The sequence below is a fragment of the Myotis yumanensis genome, unplaced genomic scaffold (assembly GCF_028538775.1).
Source record: "Myotis yumanensis isolate MYYU_CA2020_CCGP unplaced genomic scaffold, mMyoYum1.0.hap1 SCAF_15, whole genome shotgun sequence".
In the NCBI taxonomy this organism is placed as follows: domain Eukaryota; kingdom Metazoa; phylum Chordata; class Mammalia; order Chiroptera; family Vespertilionidae; genus Myotis; species Myotis yumanensis.
In genome coordinates this window covers 46,110,589-46,134,424 of record NW_027223766.1, presented here as the reverse complement: position 1 = coordinate 46,134,424, position 23,836 = coordinate 46,110,589, and the positions used below count along the sequence as shown (strand labels likewise).

The window sequence follows — 23,836 nt, the reverse complement described above, 5'->3', positions numbered from 1 at the left end:
GGCGCGCTGTCCTTCAGAACCTCACTCCGGGCTCCCGCCGACTCCAGCATTGGCTTCCGGGACGCGCGCCGCGTTGCCGTGGAAACGCCGGCAGGACGCGGCGGCGCGCGGGGCGGGCTCACGGGCTCCCGCTGCCGCAGCTCGCGCCCCGCGCATGCCCGGGCCCTTCGGATCCGGTCGTTGGGCCCCGGTCCAGGGTCCCGGTGGTGTGCGAGGCAAGATGCTGAGGCGCAACTTGGAACACCGGTAACCGCCCGAGCCCCCGCTGCCCGGGGGGGTCCCGCCCGCCAAGGCTGGGTGCGGGAAACGGACCCTCTCCCTGTGGGGCCTCCGCGCCGAATTCGAGCCTCGGCCGGCGGCGGGGTCCTGCACGCGGCGCCGTGGGGCCTACCTCCCCCGATCGCGGGAGACCCGGTGGCGGCCGGGCGTCCGGGCTGAGCGACCCATGCAGCCGCCACCCGCTGCGATGCGGCCGCGGGAGCCCGGCCTGTTCGTGCGCCCACTCCGGCGGGGCTTTGAGGCCGGGCCCGAAGGGGGACGGGGGTCCTAGCGGAGGGGGATCCGCCTCGGAGGAGCTGCAAAACGCCCCGGGAATGTTTGCCTGTCAAATTAACGTGGAGATGAAGCCATCTTGTCCCCATTGAGAATGACTTGCTTTGTGTCACCTTTTCCTCTAGGGATGCTCAGACCAGACAACTGCAAAATGCCGTCACCAACGTGGAGAAGCATTTTGGAGAGCTGTGCCAAATATTTGCTGCTTACGTGCGCAAAACTGCCAGACTACGAGACAAAGCAGACCTCCTGGTGAATGAAGTGAACGTGTACGCCGCCACAGAGACCCCGAATTTAAAGCAGGGCCTGAAAAACTTTGCTGACGAGTTTGCCAAACTTCAGGATTATCGACAAGCAGAGGTATGGGGCGCGGTCACAGCGTCATTGTCAGGAATGAGCCCTGAAGTAGGTGGATGAAGGAACCAGGAACACTCCCTTGATGACAGACCTACCTTGTCCTGTCTGTGACACTGTGTGAGTCTATTAAAGGGAAGCTTCCTGTTATTTTACCATTTTCAAACTCAACATTGGGGTGTCTTGAAATCTAGACTTTCCCCATTTCATTTTCCAACTTTTGGCCAAGGAGGAGGGTCTTAAACATAGTGTCCCTGGGGAAGAAGAGGAGCAGGACTTGTGTCTTGTGGTCAAGTAAGTGTAAAGTATATCTGGAGATGGACGATGTGGGGATGGTCATGTAAGTGAGTAAGTAAATGGACCAGAGATCTCCGCTGTTTCTTTGCTCAGGGAAGTTGACCAGTGTTCCACTGAGGGGGAGGGAGGGGCACTGATCTATATCTTGAATGCAAACCAGCAGTGAGACTTTGTGGTAGTGAAATTGTTTTCCTCCCAAAAGCCCATTTTTCCCTTTAATACCTCACAAGCACTTTCACTTATATTTATTTAGGTTTCAAGACACAGGTTAACTTGTCAGAAGTTGTCCAATTGGAGCTGCATTGCTTCTTTGGCCCTTTTCTCCTTAGTGCTTTTGGTCTTTTTTTCTAAAGCCTTAAACAGAAATTTAAATTATAAAACAAAAAAACAATGCAAAAACAAGATGAGTATAATCATTTTTGAACCTATAATTGCTATTCTTACAGAAATTTTAGTTACGTTTGGGTGTACTTTTTTGGAGAGCTGTTGAGTTTTGTCATATACTTCTGTAATAAACAAGCAACTCTCACAGTTACACATAACTAACTGGTGACTTACTATTTCAGAAATAATTTATACTGACAGATAACCCTAAAATCCCTTGTTAACCAGTCATTTCCATGTCCTTTTCTAGAAATCCTTTATGCTATTTGTTAAATAGCAAAGTGAATTGATTCACATTTGTTCTCCTTTTTATTTCCCTTGCTTACCAAATGGTGGAGGTGCTAATGAACAAAAGGTAGGCAACAAAAAGGAGAACAGAAAAAAGCCTTGGCTAACCCTTCCACTGAGTAATCAGTGTATGGATTATTCAAAATGGTATAGACCAGTGGTCGGCAAACTCATTAGTCAACAAGGCCAAATATCAACAGTGCAACGATTGAAATTTCTTTTGAGAGCCAAATTTTTTAAACTTAAACTATATAGGTAGGTACACTGTTATTAACTTCATTAGGGTACTCCTAAGGCTTAGGAAGAGCCACACTCAAGGGGCCAAAGAGCCGCATGTGGCTCGCGAGCCGCAGTTTGCCAACCACTGGTATAGAAACTATCCTGAATATTCATGGTTTTGACTTTAGGATTCCTAACACTGAAGTGCTCAATGAGAACTTGATTTCCTTTGTTTTTCCTAAAATCTTTTAAAATGAAACATTCAGATACATTTTATTTATAAAAGCTGAAGAAAAGTCAATATGAAATGTACTCACTGATTATCTATCTAAACATGTATTATCAATAAAAGCCCTTTTCCTGCTACAGAAGTAATACTTGTTCTGAAACAATTAAATACATGTCAGCTGGTATTACCTATCCTGGAAAAGAAAATTTTAATGTCCAGAAGTTATTTTTCTTATGCTATATACTTGCTTTTTAAAAAAATCCATTTCTTTAAAAATCTGTTAGTAAAAGAATTGCCCAATATGTGATAAAAACTATAATGTTTCCTAAGTGTTTACTTCTAAATAAAAGATCAACCGTACAGGTGACAGCTCAGGAACACCTGAGACCATTTATCTTATTCCCTACGCTTTGATGATTGATGAATGGCTTCCTAGAAAAAATTGCAGCTAATACAGTGGTCTCTAAGCTTTCCTGATTTTGAGGTTTGTGTTGCTTTAAAAGTTTCCAATATGCTGTATCTTTCAGCTTTGCTTTGCTTTTCTTATCTGGAAGATTGGGCTATTACATTTTGGAGAATATATATTTAAAGTACCCAACACTGTGCTTAAACACACTCAAACTGGTAACTGTATTAAATTTGAGATGTCTTGCCGCTGGTGTGGCTCAGTAGTTGAGCCTTGACCTATGAACCAGGAGGTCACAGTTCAATTCCGAGTCAGGGCACATGCTCAGTCCCCAGTCGGGGGACAGGTAGGAGGTAGCAATCAATGATTCTCTCTCATCATTGATTGATGTTTCTGTCTTTCTCTGCCTCTCCCTTCCTCTCTGAAATCAATAAAAATATATATTTTTAAAAATTTAGATGCCTTAAAACTTACCCAAAAGCTACTTACTGTAAGGTAAGAAAGCAATAGAGAGATGGTGTGGCAAGGATGAGCTCCTTGGAAACCTGAGGGATTTTCTTATATCGTGCACCAGGTGATTTTCGGCTTTAATTGTTACTGTACAGCTTACCAGTTTTTTAATGTGTTTAAGTTTAGATTCTGAGTCTTATCAGTTCTGGTGATTACTGAAAATAAGTTAAACTGTGACATTGTAATTTGAAAAATTTTTAAATTAGTCTGTATAGTAATTATTTTTAGGATAAACAGCACAGCTTTTATTTCAGAATTGAAATTTTGATCTATGTTTCTTTTCAGTTATATTTTATAATTTTAATAGGTTGAGAGACTTGAAGCCAAAGTAGTTGAACCATTGAAAGCTTATGGAACCATTGTAAAATTGAAACGAGTAAGTAAATTCATTCTTTTTCTACTATTATTAGGTAGCCTAGCAAAAAGTATAAGATTCCCAATAATTGTTCTTTTAATAAAAAGTACAAAGTAGTGTTTAATCATTTTTTATACACTCTGAAGAGCTATTTCTTAGAACTTTGAGAATAAAAAGATGTTTTTAGTGAGCCTACTAAATATACCACTGTAGCAACATAAAGAAATATTTTGTTTATTGTGGATACTTTTAATATTTATAGTCATGAAGACTATATGAGCAGAAATTATTTTACTAAATACATGAGTTTATACTTTTGTTTTAGAGCAGGTAATAAAATGTAGACTAAAAATGGATATAGCAAAATTCTATTTTTTAATTGAGGTATAGTTGACATAACATTAGTTTCACATACACAATGTAATGATTTGATAATTGTATATATTGTGAAATAATCACCACAGTAAGTGGAGTTAACATCTGTCACCATAATTACAATTTTTAAGTGTGTGTGAATAGGGTTTTAAGGTCTACTCTCAGCAATTTTCAAATATGCAATACAGTGCTATTAGCTATAGTCACGATGCCGTACAATACATCCTCAAAGTTCTATTTTTTAAATAAACTTTATTGAGGTATAATTTACATGTAATAAAATTCTCCCGTTTTAAGTCTCAATTGAATTTTCACAAATGTGTCTATATAACCACTATCAAAATTATATATATATGTAAATATATATGTGTATATATGTATATGTATCTGTGTTTACATGGTTATAATTTTGCATTGAAATTATCTGGTCATTGTAATTTTGAGAGGATATTAAAGAAATACATACGTGTGCATTGTCACATACAGAGGTACACACTAATTCTGAAAGCAGTAATTCCTGTGGTAATGATGCCTGGATCAAACAAGACCATTCTCCCATTCTTAAATCAGAGTGTGTGTATTTTATTTCTAAAATCACAGGTTATTATTAACAAAAAAAAATGCCTATTTGCAGGATGACCTCAAAGCAACATTAACAGCAAGGAATCGAGAAGCCAAACAGTTAACTCAGTTAGAAAGAACACGCCAGCGAAACCCATCTGACCGACATGTCATTGTATCCTTTGAATTTTGATCTTTAAAAAAACATTTTGTAAGGTATGCAGTACAAAAGTAAATGTATATGGAAATTATGCATTTCTACTTTTAAATGTGCAGAGAATCTAAAAAATAAAAGCATAATATGCAAATCGACCAAACGGCCAAACAGCGGAACGACCATCCGGATGAAGCCGCAGCTGCGGGGGCCAAGGCTTCGAAAGCCTACTCTTGCACGAATTTTGTGCACCGGGCCTCTAGTTTGAATATAATGGTCGAAAAGAAATACACATTCATGAATTTCCACAATAAAAATTAGATTATTTTAAAGAGAATACACTACCTAATTCAGTCCCCTTATATTGTTTTTCACAACAGGTAGTCAAAAAATAAAACACTCATAAATGTAGATGTTTTTATAAAGAGTACAAGATTCTGAGATTTTTTTTTGAATGATAATGACTAAGTATTAATTATAAAATTAAAGATCTATGATTAATTATAATTTAGCAATGCCATCTGCCCTGTTTTTAAAAAAGGAAAGGAAAAATCTTTTTTTTTGCCAAATAATACCCTTTATCTTAAAAAACAAAACAAAAACACTGTATGAAACCATAGTTATGACTGCCAGTCAAAATCCTGAGGAGATTTAAAGAGTATAATTGATGGCCACAGCTGGGCACAAAGTGATCTAGAGAGGAGTGTCTACTGTAACAAAGTTCTTCTGTTAGAATGACTGTTTCTTAAACTGGATTGTGCCTTGTTCATGACTAAACAAAAGAATAGAAAATTGCCAGCAACTGGGATAGGTGCAATTGTATAGAAAGTACTAATTTATCCCACTGCCTCTTTTTCCCATTTCTTATGTCTCCTTCCTACTTCCTTAAGGTTTTTACTGCCCAGCTCAGCCAGAAACCACCTGAGGAGTGGCTCTTTGGGGTCACTTGAGGTTCCAGAACACCTCCATTCCTGAGGGGAATCCCTTGAGCAGTGATTTGGGGCTACGCCAATTGCCTGGTCCTCCTTCCTTTGGACCTAAGGTACATATGCCCAACCTTGTAATAAACAATAATGGGCAGCCACAGGACTGGGACTACCCATTGGCGACTAGGACAGGAACATCTAGACCAATGATGGCAAACCTTTTGAGCTCAGCATGTCAGCATTTTGAAAAACCCTAACTTAACTCTGGTGCCATGTCACATAAATTTTTTTATATTTGCAACCATAGTAAAACAAAGACTTATATTTTTGATATTTACTTTTATATATTTAAATGCCATTTAACAAAGAAAAAATCAACCGAAAAAATGAGTTCGTGTGTCATAGGTTCACCATCACTGATCTAGACAGTACTTGAGGCTTAAGATCAATGAACTAGAGATAATAGAGGCTGTGTTTTAAGTAAGTCAGACAAAGAATGCTAGAAAATTTATCACTGACAAATAGGGACTAAGGCAGAGGCCAGGGGATGTCACTAGTTTTTAAGAAGTCAGAGGTCAAAATTTTGTTGTTTGTAGAAGAGTACATAAAGGCAGAAAAAAAAGTCACGTCTGAAATCCTGAGTGGTGGGCAAGATTGAGTGAGGGACATTAGTATTGACACTCAACACAGAAATGAATCTATTCCTAAAACATAGATGCTACTGACTTAGATGCTGTTCTTTAAACACTGCTGTGGAGGAGATAATCTTGTACCATAGATAAAGCAGGTCTGCAGATTCACATGGGGAGAAAAATGCAACAACTGAATAGCTTATTGCTAGGTGAACTGCTATGCTCACTGGGAAATATCTGTGAATCCAATGGATTTTGACAACCCCAGACAAAAAAATAAAGGACAATCTACATATAAATGTATTTGATGTAAATATATTCAATCATAGCGTAATAGAATATTAATCAGGATAGGCCCTTAAAATATATCAGACTATTCTAAAGAAGCACATTAAAGTCCAATGTATATATATAAAGCTATATATATAAAAGCCTAAGCAACCGAACTACTGTTTGACTGGTCGCTATGACGTGCACTGACCACCAGGGGGCAGATGCTCAAGGCAGTGGCAGCTCCTCCCTGTGCTCGTGCACTGGGCCTATAGTGTAAAATAAAACAGCGTAGCTCTGGTACAAGAGGGTAAGGTAAAGAAGAATCCTAGGGCTCTGCCTCCTCACTCCCTAAGACCCAGGGGGCTTCTAAACAAGCTGCCTGGATCACAATTTGAAAAACACCAATCTGACTCACCCCTTTATACACTGTTTTGCACTCATGAGATATAATGATACTCATAAAGTCATATCGTATTTTAATTAAAACCATTTCCTACTCAAATTAGTATAGGATTTTGAAGAATTTTCAACAAAAAGAAAAAACAGATCTATATCCTCTTTGTTAAAAATAGCTGTGTAACTTTGGGCAAGATGTTATGCTGGAATAAAAGGATTTGAGACTTTAAGAAATGAAGAATAGTTGTTGGGGGGTGGTAGATTAAGATACTGATTCCTAATAGCTTCTGCTTCCCCATTCATTCCTCCTTTTGCCAAATCTACCTACCCTTCCAAAATCTAAAATGAAACTATCAATAAGTGGGAAGGGGAAAGACGTGAATCAAAAGAAAGTACTTACAAGTAAAGAATTGCCTGAATCACAAATAATACTAAGAAGTTAGTCCGCTTGAAACTCCCATTAGTAAAAGTTTAACATATACATCAAATAACTGTAAGAAATTTTTTCATTCTAATGAATCTTCTGGGGAGCTCTATTTTACTTTTGAATTTCCTGTGATGAAGTTATATTTTTTAAAATCCCGAGCCCAGTAACATAGAATTGTTTTTGGTTACTAGTTATGATTAAAGTTAAAAGTTTGTGTATTTTTTAAAAATTTTACACACAAACACATAGGTATAAATGAATATATTTTTAAATGCTTATTATCTTGAAATTGTTTTTAAATTAACCTAATTGTAAGAGTATATAATCAATAGTTATAATTCATGTATAATTGTAAGAATATATAATTCTTTGAGTATATGATTTTAATTTATTGAAAAAAACTGTTCTCTTTGAAATGTATTTTTCCTTTATGACAAATTTCAGTCACAGGTGGGTAATAAAGTGGTGTGTCAAGATGGATCCTTAGAGTAAACCATTTTACTTATTTCAATTTATACATTTTCTGGAAAAAGAAAGCAAGGGCTAAATGTCAATATTATGTGTCAAAAATGGTGGCAGACGCAAATTTTCCCCATGAATTAACTATTAAATGACTATATGTGATACTTTTGAGCCATTATATTACTAGCATAGGAAATAAAACTTTATTAAAAAGAACTGAATAAGAAAATTGGTCTTTTAAAATATCTATGTTACTGTTTAACAAAAAACTTAAATATTTTTGGTTAATTGTTGTCTTTGGAAGAGATGCTTCTTTAAAAGAAATACATGATAAGATTGGAAATGTTCTGCACTTTACAGAACTGCAGCCACAGGCTATGCTATTGAGCTCTTGAAATGTGACTAGAGTAACTGAGAAACCAGATTTTAAATTTTCATTTAATTTTAATCAATTTAAGTGTAAAGAGCCGCATGTGGTTAGTGCCACCATTGTTTGTACAACACAGGTCTAGATAGTATGAGTACTTATTAGAGTATATGAAGTAAAGCATTAAACTTGTCATCTAATTTATTAGTTATTGGTATATATAGTATTTCATGTAATAAGCATTAACTAATAGTAACAGTGTAATATTGTCAGCTTATAAGAATATACAAATAGAAACTCAATATAGTATATATTTTACTCCACCTGATTAGAATATTGCAGAATTAGAAATATAGTAAATCATCCAAAGGTGATATAGGAGGGAAAATGATTTAGTAGAAAGAAAGGGAGTTTTGTTTTCTTTTGTTTAAGATCATGAATCATGTAACTTCATAGATTTAACTTTATTCTGCATGTGCTTTTTATGTAGATCATTTTATTTTATGTAGCAAAAAATATTATCAGACATTTATACTGTTAGGCCAAAAAGCCAATACTGCAATGGTAGTATTTACAAATTGACTCAAATTAATGGATTCTGACTTGATTTTTTTTTCATATCTTTTGTTGGGCAATATTTTTGTAGGCAGAAACCGAATTGCAGAGAGCTACAATGGATGCTACTCGAACAACTCGTCAGCTGGAGGAAACTATTGACAATTTTGAAAAGCAGAAAATAAAGGATATAAAGGTAATAAAGTAACTGTTAAGGTTCAAAACATGTTTTCTAACCTTTATGTTTTATTTAAATTTATGAAAAACTTAAATTACTGATTTATTTTTTAATTACAGTTGCCATTCAGTGGTATTTTATATTAGTTTTGGGTATACAGCATAGTGGTTAGACATTTACATAACTTACAAAGTGATTCCCCCCCATAAGTCTTGCAACCCGTCAGATACCATGTATAGTTATTACAGTATTATTGACTACATTCCCTAAGCTGTACTTTAAATCCCCATGACTATTTTGTAACTGCCAATTTGTACTTCTTAAAACCTCCACTTTTTTTACCCAGTCCTCACCTTGTGGGATTGCAAACTGGTGCAGCCACTATGGAAAACATTATAGTGGTTCCTTAAAAAATTAAAAATAAAACTACCTTATGACCCAGCAATTCTACTTTTGGGTATTTATCTGAAGAGATCCAAAACACTAATTCAAAAAGATATATGCACCCCTATGTTCATTGCAGCATTATTTACAATAGCCAAGTATAGAAGCAGTTTAAGTGTCCATTGATAGATGAATGTATAAAGAGGTGGAAAATATATACAATGCAATAATACAATCCATAAAAAAGAATGAAGTCTTACCATTTGTGACAACTTGGATAGATCTAGAAGATATTATGCTAAGTGAAATAAGACAGGAAAAAATCAAATATAATATGATTACACTTATATGTGGAATGTAAAGAACAAAATAAACAAAACAGTAACAGACTTATAGAGAATAACTTACTCTGATTTTTTTAGCCGAGTGTGTGTGAAAAAAGATACTTAAGAAATCTTATATCAGATGTTACTTTCTTATGGAAAAAAAAAATGGTATAAAGGGGCTACACATCTGCCAAAACCGGTTTGGCTCAGTGGATAGAGCGTCAGCCTGCGGACTGAAGGGTCCCGGGTTCGATTCCGGTCAAGGGCATGTACCTGGGTTGCGGGCACATCCCCCGTGGGAGATGTGCAGGAGGCAGCTGGTCGATGTTTCTCTCCCATCGATGTTTCTAACTCTCTATCTCTCTCCCTTCCTCTCTGTAAAAAATCAATAAAATAGCCAAAGCCGGTTTGGCTCAGTGGATAGAGCGTCGGCCTGCGGACTGAAGGGTCCCGGGTTCGATTCCGGTCAAGGGCATGTGCCTGGGTTGTGGGCACGTCCCCGGTGGGAGATGTGCAGGAGGCGGCTGGTCGATGTTTCTCTCTCATCGATGTTTCTGACTCTCTGTCCCTCTCCCTTCCTCTCTGTAAAAAATCAATAAAATATATTTTTTAAAAAAAAATCAATAAAATATATTTTTTTTTAAAAAAAAAAAGGGGGGGGGTTACACATCCAACCAGAGACCAGATATTCGATTTTTTATGTTTCAGGCACTGTTCCAGGCACTTTATATAAATTATCTTTTAATCCTTACAGCAACCCCATGAGAATGAGTGGCATTATCCATATTATATAAAAAAATTAGCATAAGTATAAAGTAACTTATCCAGAATATAGACAAAATTTGAACTATAAACCAATTACGTATTTTAAAAATCTGTGCTTCCCATTATAATAAAAATACACTATTATTAAAATCTTTATAGCATAAAGCTTTCTAATAACTACACATTTTCAAATAAGGAAGTAGGGCAAGGATAACCAGCCATGTAAACTTGCATCCATCATGATAAGGTGTCACAAGAATTGCCTTATTTTATTGTAACACATCAGTCAGTTTGAAATCTTGAGGATCATAGAGTCCAGGCATCTTGGAAAGATTTGAGGATTGCTTATGACCATATTATGTCCTTTAATACAAGTCATTTGATTTACTGCGGATTTTCCTGGAACAAGTATTTTTGTCATTTTACAACTATTAACAAAGAAACATCCTGCTCTCAAAAAGTTATGTTCTTATCAATAAGCATTTTTTGCCATTTAATTATATCATTCTTCTCTACAATCTGTGAAACAAAATCCATTTGCACCTTTAATTTCTTTAATTCCCTGCCAGTGTCAAAAGATTTCAGAATTTCAGTTTCACTGATAGCCAGGTTCTGAGGTCTCCGGTTTGGTCCTGAGGACCAAAAACCTTTATTAAGCCTCAATTCAGGCTTCATTCTGCTGTGTAATGGTAGATTGCTACGCATGACAAGCATCTCAGGAACCTGCGCCCTGAGACAAATGTCTTTACTGAGATGGGAGAGCAGGAGCAGGATAGAGTATTTTGGCTTTAACCTAAAAAGTGAGAACAGAGACTTGTGAGGTGTGCCTGATTCCGCTGCCACTTAGATTCCCGGGAATCTAATTCCTTTCTCTCACCAGTGCTCCTCAGGCCTGCAGACTTTTCCTTCACACATGGCCATCCGTGTCTCCGATCTTTGGGCTCACTTGAGTGTTCCACCTGCATGCTGATGACCTCTGCAGGTGTTTTTAATTCCCTGAGCACCACCAATCATAAACAAGGCAAGAGTGAGTGCAGTATTCCAACTGCAATTTCTAATACCTGGGATTTCCTAAAGCAATAGGGCATGGAGCGAGGGACTGCACAGTGGAGGGTGCACAGAGAAGAAAAGGGCTTCCAAATTTTTCTTTGCCTGCTGTATCATGCCCCTGGAAGAGGCAAGGCTGGTGGTCACACACTCAAAAAAGCACATGAAGAAACCCCTTTTTAAGAAATTCATACACCATGCAATTCACCCATTTATAAAGTGTTTTATGTCTTCAGATCTGTGCAACCATCACCACTCAATGTTAGACCATTCTCACCATCTTTGAAGTGAAATCTAGTACCCTTTAGCTTCTGCCGCCCTGCTCCCCCCGTAGTCCTATCTCAGTCCTAAACAACCACCTCTACTCTTAGGTCTCTGAATTTGGCGATTCTGGACATTTCATATGAATGGAATCCTAAGATATATGATTTTTGTAACTGGTTTCCTTCACTTAGCGTAATGCTTTCAAGGTTCATCCATATTTGTAGCATGTGCCGGTGCTTCATTCCTTTTACAGCTGACTACTCCGCTGTATGGCTATTGCCACATTTTACTTTTCCGCTCCTCAGGTGATGGACACTGGGTTGTTTATACCTTTTGGCTGTTATGGTTATAAGTCATCCTAGTGAGTGTGGAATAGGATTTCACTGTGGTTTCGATTGACATTTCCCTGCTGATGTTTATTAGCCATTTAGTTTATCTTCCTTGAAGGAATATCTAAATTCCTCACCCATATTTTAATTGGGTTGTCTTTATATTATCCTATCCTATATAATAAAAGGGTAATATGCAAATTGGTCACTATGATGCACACTGACCACCAGGGGGCAGATGCTCAATGCAGAAGCTGCCCCCCGCCCGCAGGGGACCAACCTCTCAGTTCCTTCCCCCCCGCTGGCAGGTTCCAATTGCCCAATGGCAAACAGGAACCAGGGGTGGGGAATGGTGGTGGGGGTGGGGGTGGGGGGGGCAGGGCTGGCTGCCAGGGAAGATGGCCCTGATCGCAGGCTAGTCCTAGGGATCGTACCCATGAACGAATTTTGTGCTCCAGGCCTCTAGTATTAAGTTATAAGAGTACTTTGTATAATCTGATACGAGTCCCTTATCAGATGTTTCAGATGTGTGATTTGCATTATTTTCTCCCATTCTGTGGCTTCTTTTCACTATCTTAATGGTGTTCCTTGAAGCATAACTTATTTTTAATTAGTCTGTTTCATTGCAATAGGATTTATATGCTAGTGCTTTAACTTAATGTGAGTTGAGAGTAGTATCTCTAAACAGAATTCTACCAGCAAAAGTTAACTCAGAACAGACTTCTCGGAGCGTTTTTAGTTTTACATACATTTGACAGTCCAATGTATGTTTTTCTTTTGTTGCTCATGCTTTTAGTGTCGTACCTAAGAATCCATTGCCAGATCTGAGATCATGAAGATTTATCCCTGTTTTCCTAACCGTTTTTAGTTTTTATTATTTCATATCTTTGATCCATTTGAGTAAATTTTTGTATATGGCATGAGCTAAGGGTTAAAACTTCATTTTCTTGTATGTAACTGTTCAGTTGTCCCGATACCATTTGTTGAAGAGACGATTCTTCCTCCAGTGAATAGTTTTGGCACCCTTGTTGATCTTTTAAATATTTTAATCAGTTGATACGGTTTTGTTTCTGGACTCTTGTTGACTTTCTTTGATCTATAGGTCTATCCTTATGCCAATACCATACTATCTTGATTAATTAGCATTACTTTGTATTAAGTTTTAAAATCAGGGTGTGTGAGTTCTTCCTCTTTGGTATTTTTTTAAATATATTTTATTGATTTTTTACAGAGAGGAAGGGAGAGGGATAGAGTTAGAAACATCAATGAGAAAGAAACATCGATCAGCTGCCTCCTGCACACCCCCTACTGGGGATGTGCCCACAACCAAGGTACATGCCCTTGACCAGAATCAAACCTGGGACCCTTCAGTCCGCAGGCTGACGCTCTATCCCAGCCGTGGGCAAACTACAGCCCGCTTGAAATGAATAAAACTAAAAAAAAAAAAAAAAGACCGTACCCTTTTATGTAATGATGTTTACTTTGAATTTATGTTAGTTCACACAAACACTCCATCCATGCTTTTGTTCCGGCCCTCCGGTCCAGTTTAAGAACCCATTGTGGCCCTCGAGTCAAAAAATTTGCCCACCCCTGCTCTATCCACTGAGCCAAACCAGTTAGGGCCCGCTTTGGTATTTTTAAAGATAGTTTTGCCTACTCTGGACCTGTTGCAATTCAGTATGAATTTTAGAATCAGTTTGTCAGTTTCTATAGGAAGTCAGCTGGGATCTGATAGGGATTGCATCAAATCTGTAGATCAGTTGGGGGAATACTACCATTTTAATCCATGAACATGAGATGTTTTCCAATTATGTGAATCTTCCTTAATTTAACAATGTTTGTAGTTTTCTCAGCATATGGATTATCTCACCTCTGTTTAGGTCAACATGTACATCTTCATTCTCTTTGCTTATAATATTCCTTGTCATAAGTTGTCAACATGTTCATAGAGATTACCTGCACAGTTTATTTGTAAAGGAAATAGTTTCCAGCAAGAACAACACAGTACAATGAGCAAGAACTATATAACTTCTGAAGACTCAGATTCAAACCTCAACATTCCAATTGAGCAACACTGGGCAAGTCATATTTTCTAAGCTAAAAAACTCTATGCAAATGTATAATGCTATTATCAGTAGTAGAAATATCATTATTACCACATAATTCCTTTGTTGTTAGAGAATGTAAATAACATATAATAAAAAAATATGGTGGGATGTAATTCCTGTCCAGAAAACATTCTATTGTGCAAACATCAGTTGTAGTTGCTAAAAATACCAGCTTCAGAACTGAGCTGCTTTACCTAATACTTATAGGCATGAGGCAACAGTACATAATGGCATACATTTAACTCAGAATATTTTTTATTACAAATGTCAATTACAAGGCATAAGTAGAACTGTCTAAAAAAATAAAAGGTAAGTAAATGGTAAGGTAGGAAATATTTTGCATAATTTGAAGGTTTTGCTGCAAAAGGTCTTGTAACTATTTTTCTTTGCCCTGTAGTAAAAAAAAAGATACCTCTGTATTCCATAAAATGGCAAGACTATATATAGAAAGGAATAACTTCAGAACATTCACAATGCAATTCTTATGATTGTTTAAATTCAAATCTTTGTGTTTTTTTAGACTATATTTTCAGAATTTATCACTATTGAAATGCTGTTTCATGGAAAAGCTTTGGAGGTCTACACTGCTGCCTATCAAAACATACAAAAGATTGATGAAGAAGAAGATTTGGAGGTAGGATTTTGTCTATTAAGCTTAGTACTTCTATTAGTATCGACATTTTTAAAAGAGAGCATTAGTTTATTTGGGTAAAAACATCTTAAATCAGAATTCTACAATGGTTAATGTGTTAATTTTGTTATTGTACTGAATACATAGCAGTTCCAAATAGCTAAACTCATATGATTTTTTCTCTTTATTTTTAACTTTTCAAATTAACCACAGTAAAGTTCTAAGAGACAACTTATTAATACCAGTAAAATATAATCTAAATAAAGCCATTACATGAAAAAATGCATCATTTTAATATAATGGTAATATAAGTCATTTAAGTGTGCTAAAAGCATTCCTTTGAACTAACATCTGTTTACACCATGCACAGTACCCAAAGCTTTATGTGCATTTTCTCATTCACTCCTTAATCCTGTGAGGTAGGTGCTGTTATTCTCATTTTAGAGCTACGGAAACAAGTTTCAGAGGCTTTAAATAACTTGTCTATGGCCACTTAGCTAGTAAATAGCAGAATCAGGATGCTAACCAGTTTTCTAGGACTTCATCAGTAAGCCATGAAATAAACATAGGTATATATATAATAAATATAGCTTGCTTTGTACCAATAGTTAAACGCAAATAAATCTGATTGGCCAACTAACGTTAGAGCAACTAAATATCAAAGCTTGGCTACAATAAGCATATCTGAAGAATTTATGTATGTCCTACCCTCTTACCTTACAAGGGGAGTGGGAGGGGAGGCACAAAAGTATTTTTGCTAAAATAGATAAAATATTTGAGACATACTTTGTACATATTATATCTACAAAAGAAGTGAAAAAAGCCATGCATTCTCAAGATATAACTAGAATTCTGTATTAAGTGGTGAAATTTGGGAGTGTCTGCCATTTGACAATTTTGAGGATTCCCCCAATTTCTTTTTTACTAACTTAAACTTTTACAGGCTTTATACTACTCCACTGGTCCAGGAAATTTAATAAAGCCAGAGTATATGAAAAATGTACATGGGGTTTAGTTCATGTAGTTTTCCAATGTAAAATCTGTTTTGTTATTCATACATGACCATATTTATATTTACTGTTTGTCAATAGATGGCTTCCTAAGTGTCCATTTCTTCCAAATACTAAAGCTGTTTCTTAATTTTCACTTCTTTTCATGTCCTATGTTTTTAAAACTAGGTTATCAAGCTTTTACCTGTCATTTGTGGAATAAAATAGCAAGTGTTTACTTTGGACCAGCTACTGATCTATGCACTTTATTTTAATCCTTACATCAACTTTGATAAACTTTGTCCTTTCTATGGATGAGAAAACCAAGGCACAGTGAGGTTAAGAAACTTCCCAGAGGTTCCCATAGCTCGGATCCAAATCCAGTACCCTCATAATAGACACTTCTTATCCTCCCTACACTATACTGCCAGAAGCATGGTTCTTCCTGAGTGACATGAACCATTAGAAAGTGGGAAAGTGATATTAAAATGCTGCATTGAGTAGAAGGTTCAGAATTGATCCCCCACTCTTCCTGGAAGACTGGAGCCCCCTTTACAAATATTTTCATTCTCCTTTTTCCAATACCCTTGACATGCTATTTAAGTGGCACTAAAGTTCTTTAAAGACCTTTGGACCCCAGGATTTTCCTCATTCCAGAGGTCCTAAGATACATTTTTGTCCCACCACTTCCTTTACAACTTCTCTTACCACTATTTTTAATCAACTAGATAGGTAGCTTGTGGAAGAGAATCATAAAAAACTAAAGTTCTCAGGGCTGTGTGGTAGATGCATCATGGTAGGTGCATTTTTTAATATCACTTTCCCACTTTCTAATGGGAAAATGTTAAGCAAGTTAATTTTTCCACACTTCAGCATCCTCATCTCTAAAACAGATTCTTATGGCACTTACCTCATAAAATGCTTATTCAACAGCTGTTTACTGAGCACATATTATAAGCCAGGCACCATTCTAAGTGCTGAGGATTTAGCCTTGTAAGTTGGAAATGGTCTGACTAGAAACTTAAAAATCTACCATGGAGTTCAGACAATAAAAAAAATATACTGTGTAACTAAATTTTATAATGTGGTCAGTCTCATAGAGAAAATATACAATGTGCTGTGAGTGAAATGTGATGGAGGATTCTAAACAGTCTGAAGCATCGAAAGAATGATTTAATTAGAAGCTTGAGGATGAGTAGAATGACTGGCAACAACTTCTAGGCACAGGGAGGATATACAAATGTTCTGAGGCATGATGAATTATAGATATCAACTATTACTATTATGCCATACAGAAATTGTGGAGAAGGGACAGTAGCCTGGGAGAGTTATAGGGCCAGGGGAAGTAAAATTATATCAAACGGATACTGAGAAGAGGAAGTATCCTTTAAATGCAAGGTTTCTTGGAAACAAGTAGAGAAAATATGCAGAGGAACAGAGAAATTACTTGATCTTCTTAGGTAGTCCATGCTTTATGAGAACCACCACGACTTATTCTGGCAGCACCTAATTTTTCGCAGTTAGGCATCTAGCTATATCAAACCATCTTACCTTATTTGTACTTCACATAAAAAGTACTTACAGGCCCATTTTCTCTGTGCAGTCACTTCAGAGCATATTCAGATCTTGAGACTCACTCCAAGAAGGTTCTTGGACCATATTGGAAAATGCATTATTGCCAGTAAATCTGTTGTTTTGCAGTAAGATTAATATTTAACTGGCTTAAAATTTTATCCCAGGGATGTATATTGTCTTCTACTTCCTACATTTTACTTCATTTTGTTAGAACATTATTTTTTAAACTTTTCTAGCAAAATGATGTTCTAACAAAAATATATCCCTTCCAAATATTAGTTGATAAGTCATCCAGTTTTATATCACACCGGGATGCCAGTGTTCCATGTCTGGCACCAAAATACAATTGGGTCCTTGGTAACCTGCTAAATAACCTAATTAGCATACCTGAATTTCCCTAAAACACATTCCTTGATTCCTTCTGTGTTCTTTATTTCTGGTTAAAGAAATGCATAGATATCCTCTAGTTGGGTTCTCCTTTTCCCCAAAAAGTTCAGAATTAAGTTTATGTTATCATTAATTTACCAGGTCGCTGTCTTCTGCTAGGAAAATTCGCAGATAAAACAGGGCTCCTTCAGGGGTGGGGAACCCTTTTTTCTGCCAAGGGCCATTTGGATATTGATAACATCATTCACAGGCCATTTAAAATTATCAACTTAAAAATTAGCCTGCTATATTTGGTCAGGCATTTCATTAACTCACCCCTAATGCCTTGGCAGGACCAGACCAAATGATCTCAAGGGCCTTATATAGCCCGTGGACCAGACGGTCCCCACCCCTGCTTTAGAGGAACTTAAAACTAGTTGTGGAGACATACATAATTACAAAACGGTGTGATGAAAGCTGTACTGAGTATATGAACAGTGGGAGCTACTGGCTAGAGAATAGGGGAAAGCAGAGATGGAATTTGACTTGGCTTTTGAAAGATGAGTAAGTTTTCTGGAATTCCAGGATGAGAAACCAGCATTGCAGAGTCAGAGTACAGCATGTTCTGCATGCAGGTATATAGGCTAGAGCAGGGGTGGGCAAACCTTTTGACTCGAGGGCCACAATGGGTTCTTAAACTGGACCTGAGGGCCGGAACAAAAGCATGGATGGAGTGTTTGTGTGAACTAATATAAATTCAAAGTAAACATCATTACATAAAAGGGTACGGTCTTTTTTTTTTTTTTTTAGTTTTATTCATTTCAAATGGGCCGGATCTGGCCCGCGGGCCGTAGTTTGCCCACGGCTGGGTTAGAGTGAAGAGTGATGAGTAGGTTTGGGTGATCTGAAGCCTTGGATGTCACCTAAGACATTCTGACTCTGGGTAGTCAGGAGCCACAAAATTTTTTTATATAAGAATCATATTTTGGTCTTTAATAAGATAATTCTAAGTAAACCATAAAGAAAAATGTATAGTTAAAAATTAAAACAGAAATAGCTCAGGTGGCAAATTTAGGGAGAATGATGCCCAGCTTCTAGCTCAGTCTACTAAATTTGTGGTACTGTCTTTCATTATAAAGATAAATCTAGAGATATACTGTCCAGTAGATTAGGCATGTGTGGCTATTTAAGCTTAAATTAAAATTAAAAGCTCAGAGCCACATGCAGCCTTTTTGGACATTCTGAAACAGTAAGCATTTCCATCATTGCAGGAAGTTCTAGTCAACAGTGCTGGTCTAGGAGAACAGAAGGCATTGGGTGTACAGATACAACTGTCAGAAGAGAGTCCATAGAGAATGGTGGAAGGGGAGCCATTAAACACTGCAAATAAGATCTTTCAGAGAAAGGTGTCAAAAAAGGAAAAGTCGCCCTGACTAGATTGGCTCAGTGGATAGAGCGTCAGCCTGCAGACTGAAGGGTCCTGGGTTCGATTCCGGTCAAGGGCACATGCCTGGGTTGCAGACTCAATCCTCAGTTGGGGGCGTGCAGGAGGCAGCCAAGCAATGATTCTCTCTCATTGTTGATGTTTCTCTCTCTCCCTCTCCCTTCCTCTCTGAAGTCAATAAAAGTATATTTCAAAAAAAAGGAAAAATAGCCTAAGGGAAACTGTTTAAAAATATTTACAGTGTGAGATGTGAAGGAATAGGGTAGCTGGCACATGAAGAGTATAGCAATGGCATGCATGGAAGGTTAAGTTTCAGTACAAGGTCAATGAAAAGGACAAAAAGATAACTAGTGATTTTGTTGGCAAGAGCAATTTCAGTGGAAGGTGAAAGCTTAATTGTAGTTTATTGACAAAAGAATGGAGAAGTAGAATATTTGAGAAGTTTCTTAAGGAGTAGTTATATCTTGAAGTGACTAAAAGCAGGAGAGGGGAGAAGATTGATCTTGAACTTGTTTGCTGGGGAGGGAATCTGTGGAGAAATAAAGCTTTTTGTTGGTTTGGTTTGAAATTTTGGACAAAGGAAAAATGTACCTTTGAAAGAATCAGAATATTTACTTTAAAAAAAAGATGGGGTGAAGTTAAGAAAAAAGGGAGGGAAGTTGAAGAAATACACATCTGATAACCTTACCCATCAGTCTGCATGTTAGAGAAATGGGGGAAGAGAAAAGATACCGGTAAGGAGGCTTAAGGGAGTGGTAAGATTTGGAACCACAGAAGTTAAGGAAATTATGGAAGTTAAGGAAAATTAATTTGAAGTTAAGGAAAAAGGACTGAAAGTAATGGCAATCCAGATCCTAGTGAGACTGGAATCCATAAATTATAATGGTTCCAGTTTACTCTGATGTGCTGTACTACAGTGAAGTTAAATTGATAAGAGTTGAGATGAGGACCAGCAGAACAGAGAGAATCAAAGGGGAAACTTGCAGCCTTCCTACTGGATTGCATATTCTTTGAGGGTAGGAACTTGCACATTTTCCCAGGAAAATCACTCGAATGTTTCAGGGCTCATCATCACATATGGTTCAAATAGATTTTTTTAGCCTTCATCTTTACAACTTAAAATATTTTTGGTATTTTCGTTTTAAATGTACAATAAGTAATAGAAATTTTGTACCAGGGAATTGGGGTGGGTGCTTTTAAAAAATAACATGTAAGAAGAATTTAACATGGCGTTCTAGATTTCCATTGTTTAATATCTCCTTTCATTGTAACAGGTTTTCCGAAATACTCTGTATCCACCAGATTATTCATCTCGTTTAGATATTGTAAGAGCAAATTCAAAGTCACCACTTCAGAGATCACTGTCAACTAAGTGTGTATCTGGAACAGGACAGGTGAGCTAGAAACCATAATTTAAAAAGAATTTGAGCCGCTGCCTTTGGAATTGTTCAGTACTAAAAATACTTCCCATAAGTCATATGACCTCCTAAAACTACCCTTTCTTGTCTCTTAGGTAAAATGATGTCAGATTGCACTAAGTGAAGCTCTGTTATTTCCTATTTTATTGTGTATATTATAATACATAATATTCTCTAAAGCAGAACACTTCAGAGCAAAGGTGGAAAGGACAGGAGAATGCTAATCTAAATTTGTTCTCTGGTATAGTAAGAAGAGCAAATTCTGAAGTCAAGCTGCTTAAGGTTTAAGCCCCACTGTCACCATTAGTAATTATACCTAAAAAGGGCTTTTCCTGAACATTATCATAGATCCAGCACAGGTCTTTAAAGAGCCAATTTTCCCATTTCTTCCATATCCAGAAAGTCTAAATTACCTGGTATATAGAACATGAAGAGGTCAACCACCTTTTTCTCTAAAGGACCAGAGAGAAAAATAATAGATTTTGTGGGCTACATGGTCTTTGTTCCTCTATCCCAACTAAGAGCAGCCATAAACAATACATTTTTAAAAATCAAGCCCTAACTGGTTTGGCTCAGTGGATAGAGCATCGGCCTGCAGACTAAAGGGTCCCAGGTTCGATTCCAGTCAAGGGCATGAACCTTGGTTGCGGGCGCATCCCCAGTGGGGAGTGTGCAGGAGGCAGCTGATCGATGTTTCTCTCTCGTCGATGTTTCTAACACTCTATCCCTCTCCCTTCCTCTCTGTAAAAAATCAATAAAATATATATTTTTTTAAATAATCAAAATGGTCCTGACCAGTTTTGCTCAGTGGGTAGAGCATCAGCCTGCAGACTGAAGGGTTCCAGGTTCAATTCCAGTCAAGGGCACATCATTGATGTTTTTCTCTCTCTCCCTTCCTCTCTGAAATCAATAAAAATATTTTTTAAAATAATTTGAAAAAATAAAAATGGCTGTGCTGTAATAAAGCTTTATTTTTTAAAGAACAGGCAAACTGGGCCATAGCTTGCCAATTCCTAATTGAGAGAGCTGTGTTTTCATATCTGCCTTCAAAATTTAAAATTGAGCAAAATATTTTCAAAATACAACTTTTAGGTAAATTCAACCCAGTACTTTTGTTTTCATCTGACTCTCCTCTAAGCATTTGCTTACTACTTTATATTCATGCATCTCTCCCCTTAAACAACTTACATTTTTATGATTCCAGCATTAAGTGCTATAAACTAAATAAATTTAGTATTAGAGTACATATAAAGTTTTGTTTGACGTACAGTTAATGATGCTACCCAAGTTAGCTAACATCTGTGTAGCACTTTAGATATCCCAGGGTTTCTCAACCTTAACACTATACAGACTTGGGGCCAGACAACTTGGTGGTGGAGGGGGTAGTAGTGGCCTGTGCTTGTAAAGATGTTGAGCAGCATCACTAGTCATTACTAACAAGAGACTAGTAACACACACACACCCAGTTCTGACCGTTAACAGCGTCACCAGACATTGCCGAATATCCCCGAGGAGGTATAATCACTCTCAGAAAGGTTTGAAACAAGATGACCCAAGTGATAATACTAAGGACTTGATGCTAAGTGATGAATTCTGTTTATCAACTCATTCCATTTAAATCACACTATTTTTAAAGTTTAATATTTCAGTTGCCTTGTTGAAATACCCTTGTTTTTGCTATCCCTTTGATCATTCTCATTCAAATACCTGTTTTGAAACCCAAGAACTGTTTAACCTAAACTTATTTTGACATTCATAATATACTGAAACTATACTTTTTTCTGAAAGTATTTTACGTTATTGAAGTACTGGTATCCTACTGAAATGATTAAGTTCACATTTTTATTCAAAAAATAACAAGCAAAAAATCTTTTGACTGTTCTTTACCTTAAAATACAGTAATTCATAGGGAATTTTCATTACTAAAAATTACTACTTACATTTTTCTGAAATACTTGTCCTATGTACCATTCTTTGTAAGGGCACATTTAAGATACCAAGCATGTAAAAATATTTTTAAGTTAGAATTCTTTAAAATGTGCTTCTTAACAGGTACCCACTTGTCGACTAAGAAAGGATCAACAAGCAGACGATGATGAGGAAGAGGATGAAGACTTAGATGTAACAGAAGAAGAAAATTAATTTTCTTAAACTTCACATTTCCATTTTTATCTTAAATGCCTTGGAATCCAGAATTACTAAATTGTAAAGCTTTATACTGGCTTGATACAATCAAACTTCAAAATGAAATCCTTCTAGTAATGTAAAATAAATTTATGTTGACAAAAAATGGAAGCTTTAAAAAAACATTACACACCAGTCATTTCAACATCCTATCTAGTGGTATGTGATCATTTTGTATAGGTTCCTTTTTTTTTTTTTTAAGACTATGTATTTTAAAAGTATTTCATATTAATGCACTATATATACCTAGTTGAGGTTGCAATAGTAAATAGGTGACAAAAAAGAAAAATATTTAACAATTCCACTGGCTTCTCTTAGGTTAAGACACAAATTCCATTCCATTAAGCCTTAATAAAAAAGACATCTTTTTTTCACTTTTACTAAAACCTGAAATTCCTCCATTTAATACATAAATTTACTTTTCAACAAGAGTATAGTCACTCTTGATTAAAAGTAATGGAAATCTAGGGTATCAGTGTTTTACAACTGTACATACAGTATATATTTCAGCTTTATAAAGAAAGCCACATTCAGCCTGATTCTGGTTTTAAAGCAAAACTATCATACTAAAGTTGTGGTACTACAACTTCTAGGAACCTGTAATTTGGTGAAATGTTGCTATGAAAGCATCATGGAAAACCATAAATCATTAAACATTCTATGAAAAATGCTACCAAATTACCATCTAATAAAATTGTTTTAAAATTTCACTTATTCCTGAAAAATTAAAAGTTTAATCAGAGCCTTTCAGTATGCTGCTGCTTTTGTTTCTTTGGATAGGACATTGTACTTTATTTCATGAGTCCCAGTCCGGCATATAAAAACTATGAAATTTATAGTCATTTGGGAAAACTACAGAAAAATAAAGACTTTCTAGAAAGCTTTTTTGACTGTTATTCATGGTTCTGTTCTTAACAAAGCACTGCTTCCTGAGAATAGTCCTATGTGGTAAAGTTACTTCAGAACTTTAAAATATTCACATTTTAAAATCCTAAATTGATATTAAGAAATTGAGAATATTATTGCATTTTTATCTCCCAGTATTTAATCTTGGTGTTGCAAGATTTTTGAGGAAAAAAACAGGGTTATAGTATTTATCTTGCTGC

The 23,836-nt window shown here is 36.6% G+C and overlaps 1 protein-coding gene across 1 annotated transcript; it reads left to right on the top strand.

Annotated features, from left to right (window-relative positions):
* Nucleotides 1-167: 167 nt before the first annotated feature.
* Nucleotides 168-23,615, top strand: CIBAR1 (CBY1 interacting BAR domain containing 1). Its single transcript, XM_070392274.1, has 9 exons — nucleotides 168-246; nucleotides 678-912; nucleotides 3,547-3,615; nucleotides 4,604-4,705; nucleotides 7,783-7,788; nucleotides 8,814-8,918; nucleotides 14,644-14,757; nucleotides 20,403-20,522; nucleotides 22,599-23,615. Exons 1-9 carry the CDS (start codon nucleotides 221-223, stop codon nucleotides 22,686-22,688), a joined length of 867 nt encoding a protein of 288 aa, XP_070248375.1. The 5' UTR covers nucleotides 168-220; the 3' UTR covers nucleotides 22,689-23,615.
* The last annotated feature ends 221 nt before the right edge of the window (nucleotides 23,616-23,836 follow it).

Excerpts from the sequence above, each read along its gene's own strand:
- CIBAR1 (XM_070392274.1), top strand. The coding sequence starts at position 221 with ATGCTGAGGCGCAACTTGGAACACCG. Across the intron at positions 247-677 it reads AGGCGCAACTTGGAACACCG|GGATGCTCAGACCAGACAAC; the intron begins GTAACCGCCCGA and ends CTTTTCCTCTAG. Across the intron at positions 913-3,546 it reads AGGATTATCGACAAGCAGAG|GTTGAGAGACTTGAAGCCAA; the intron begins GTATGGGGCGCG and ends TAATTTTAATAG.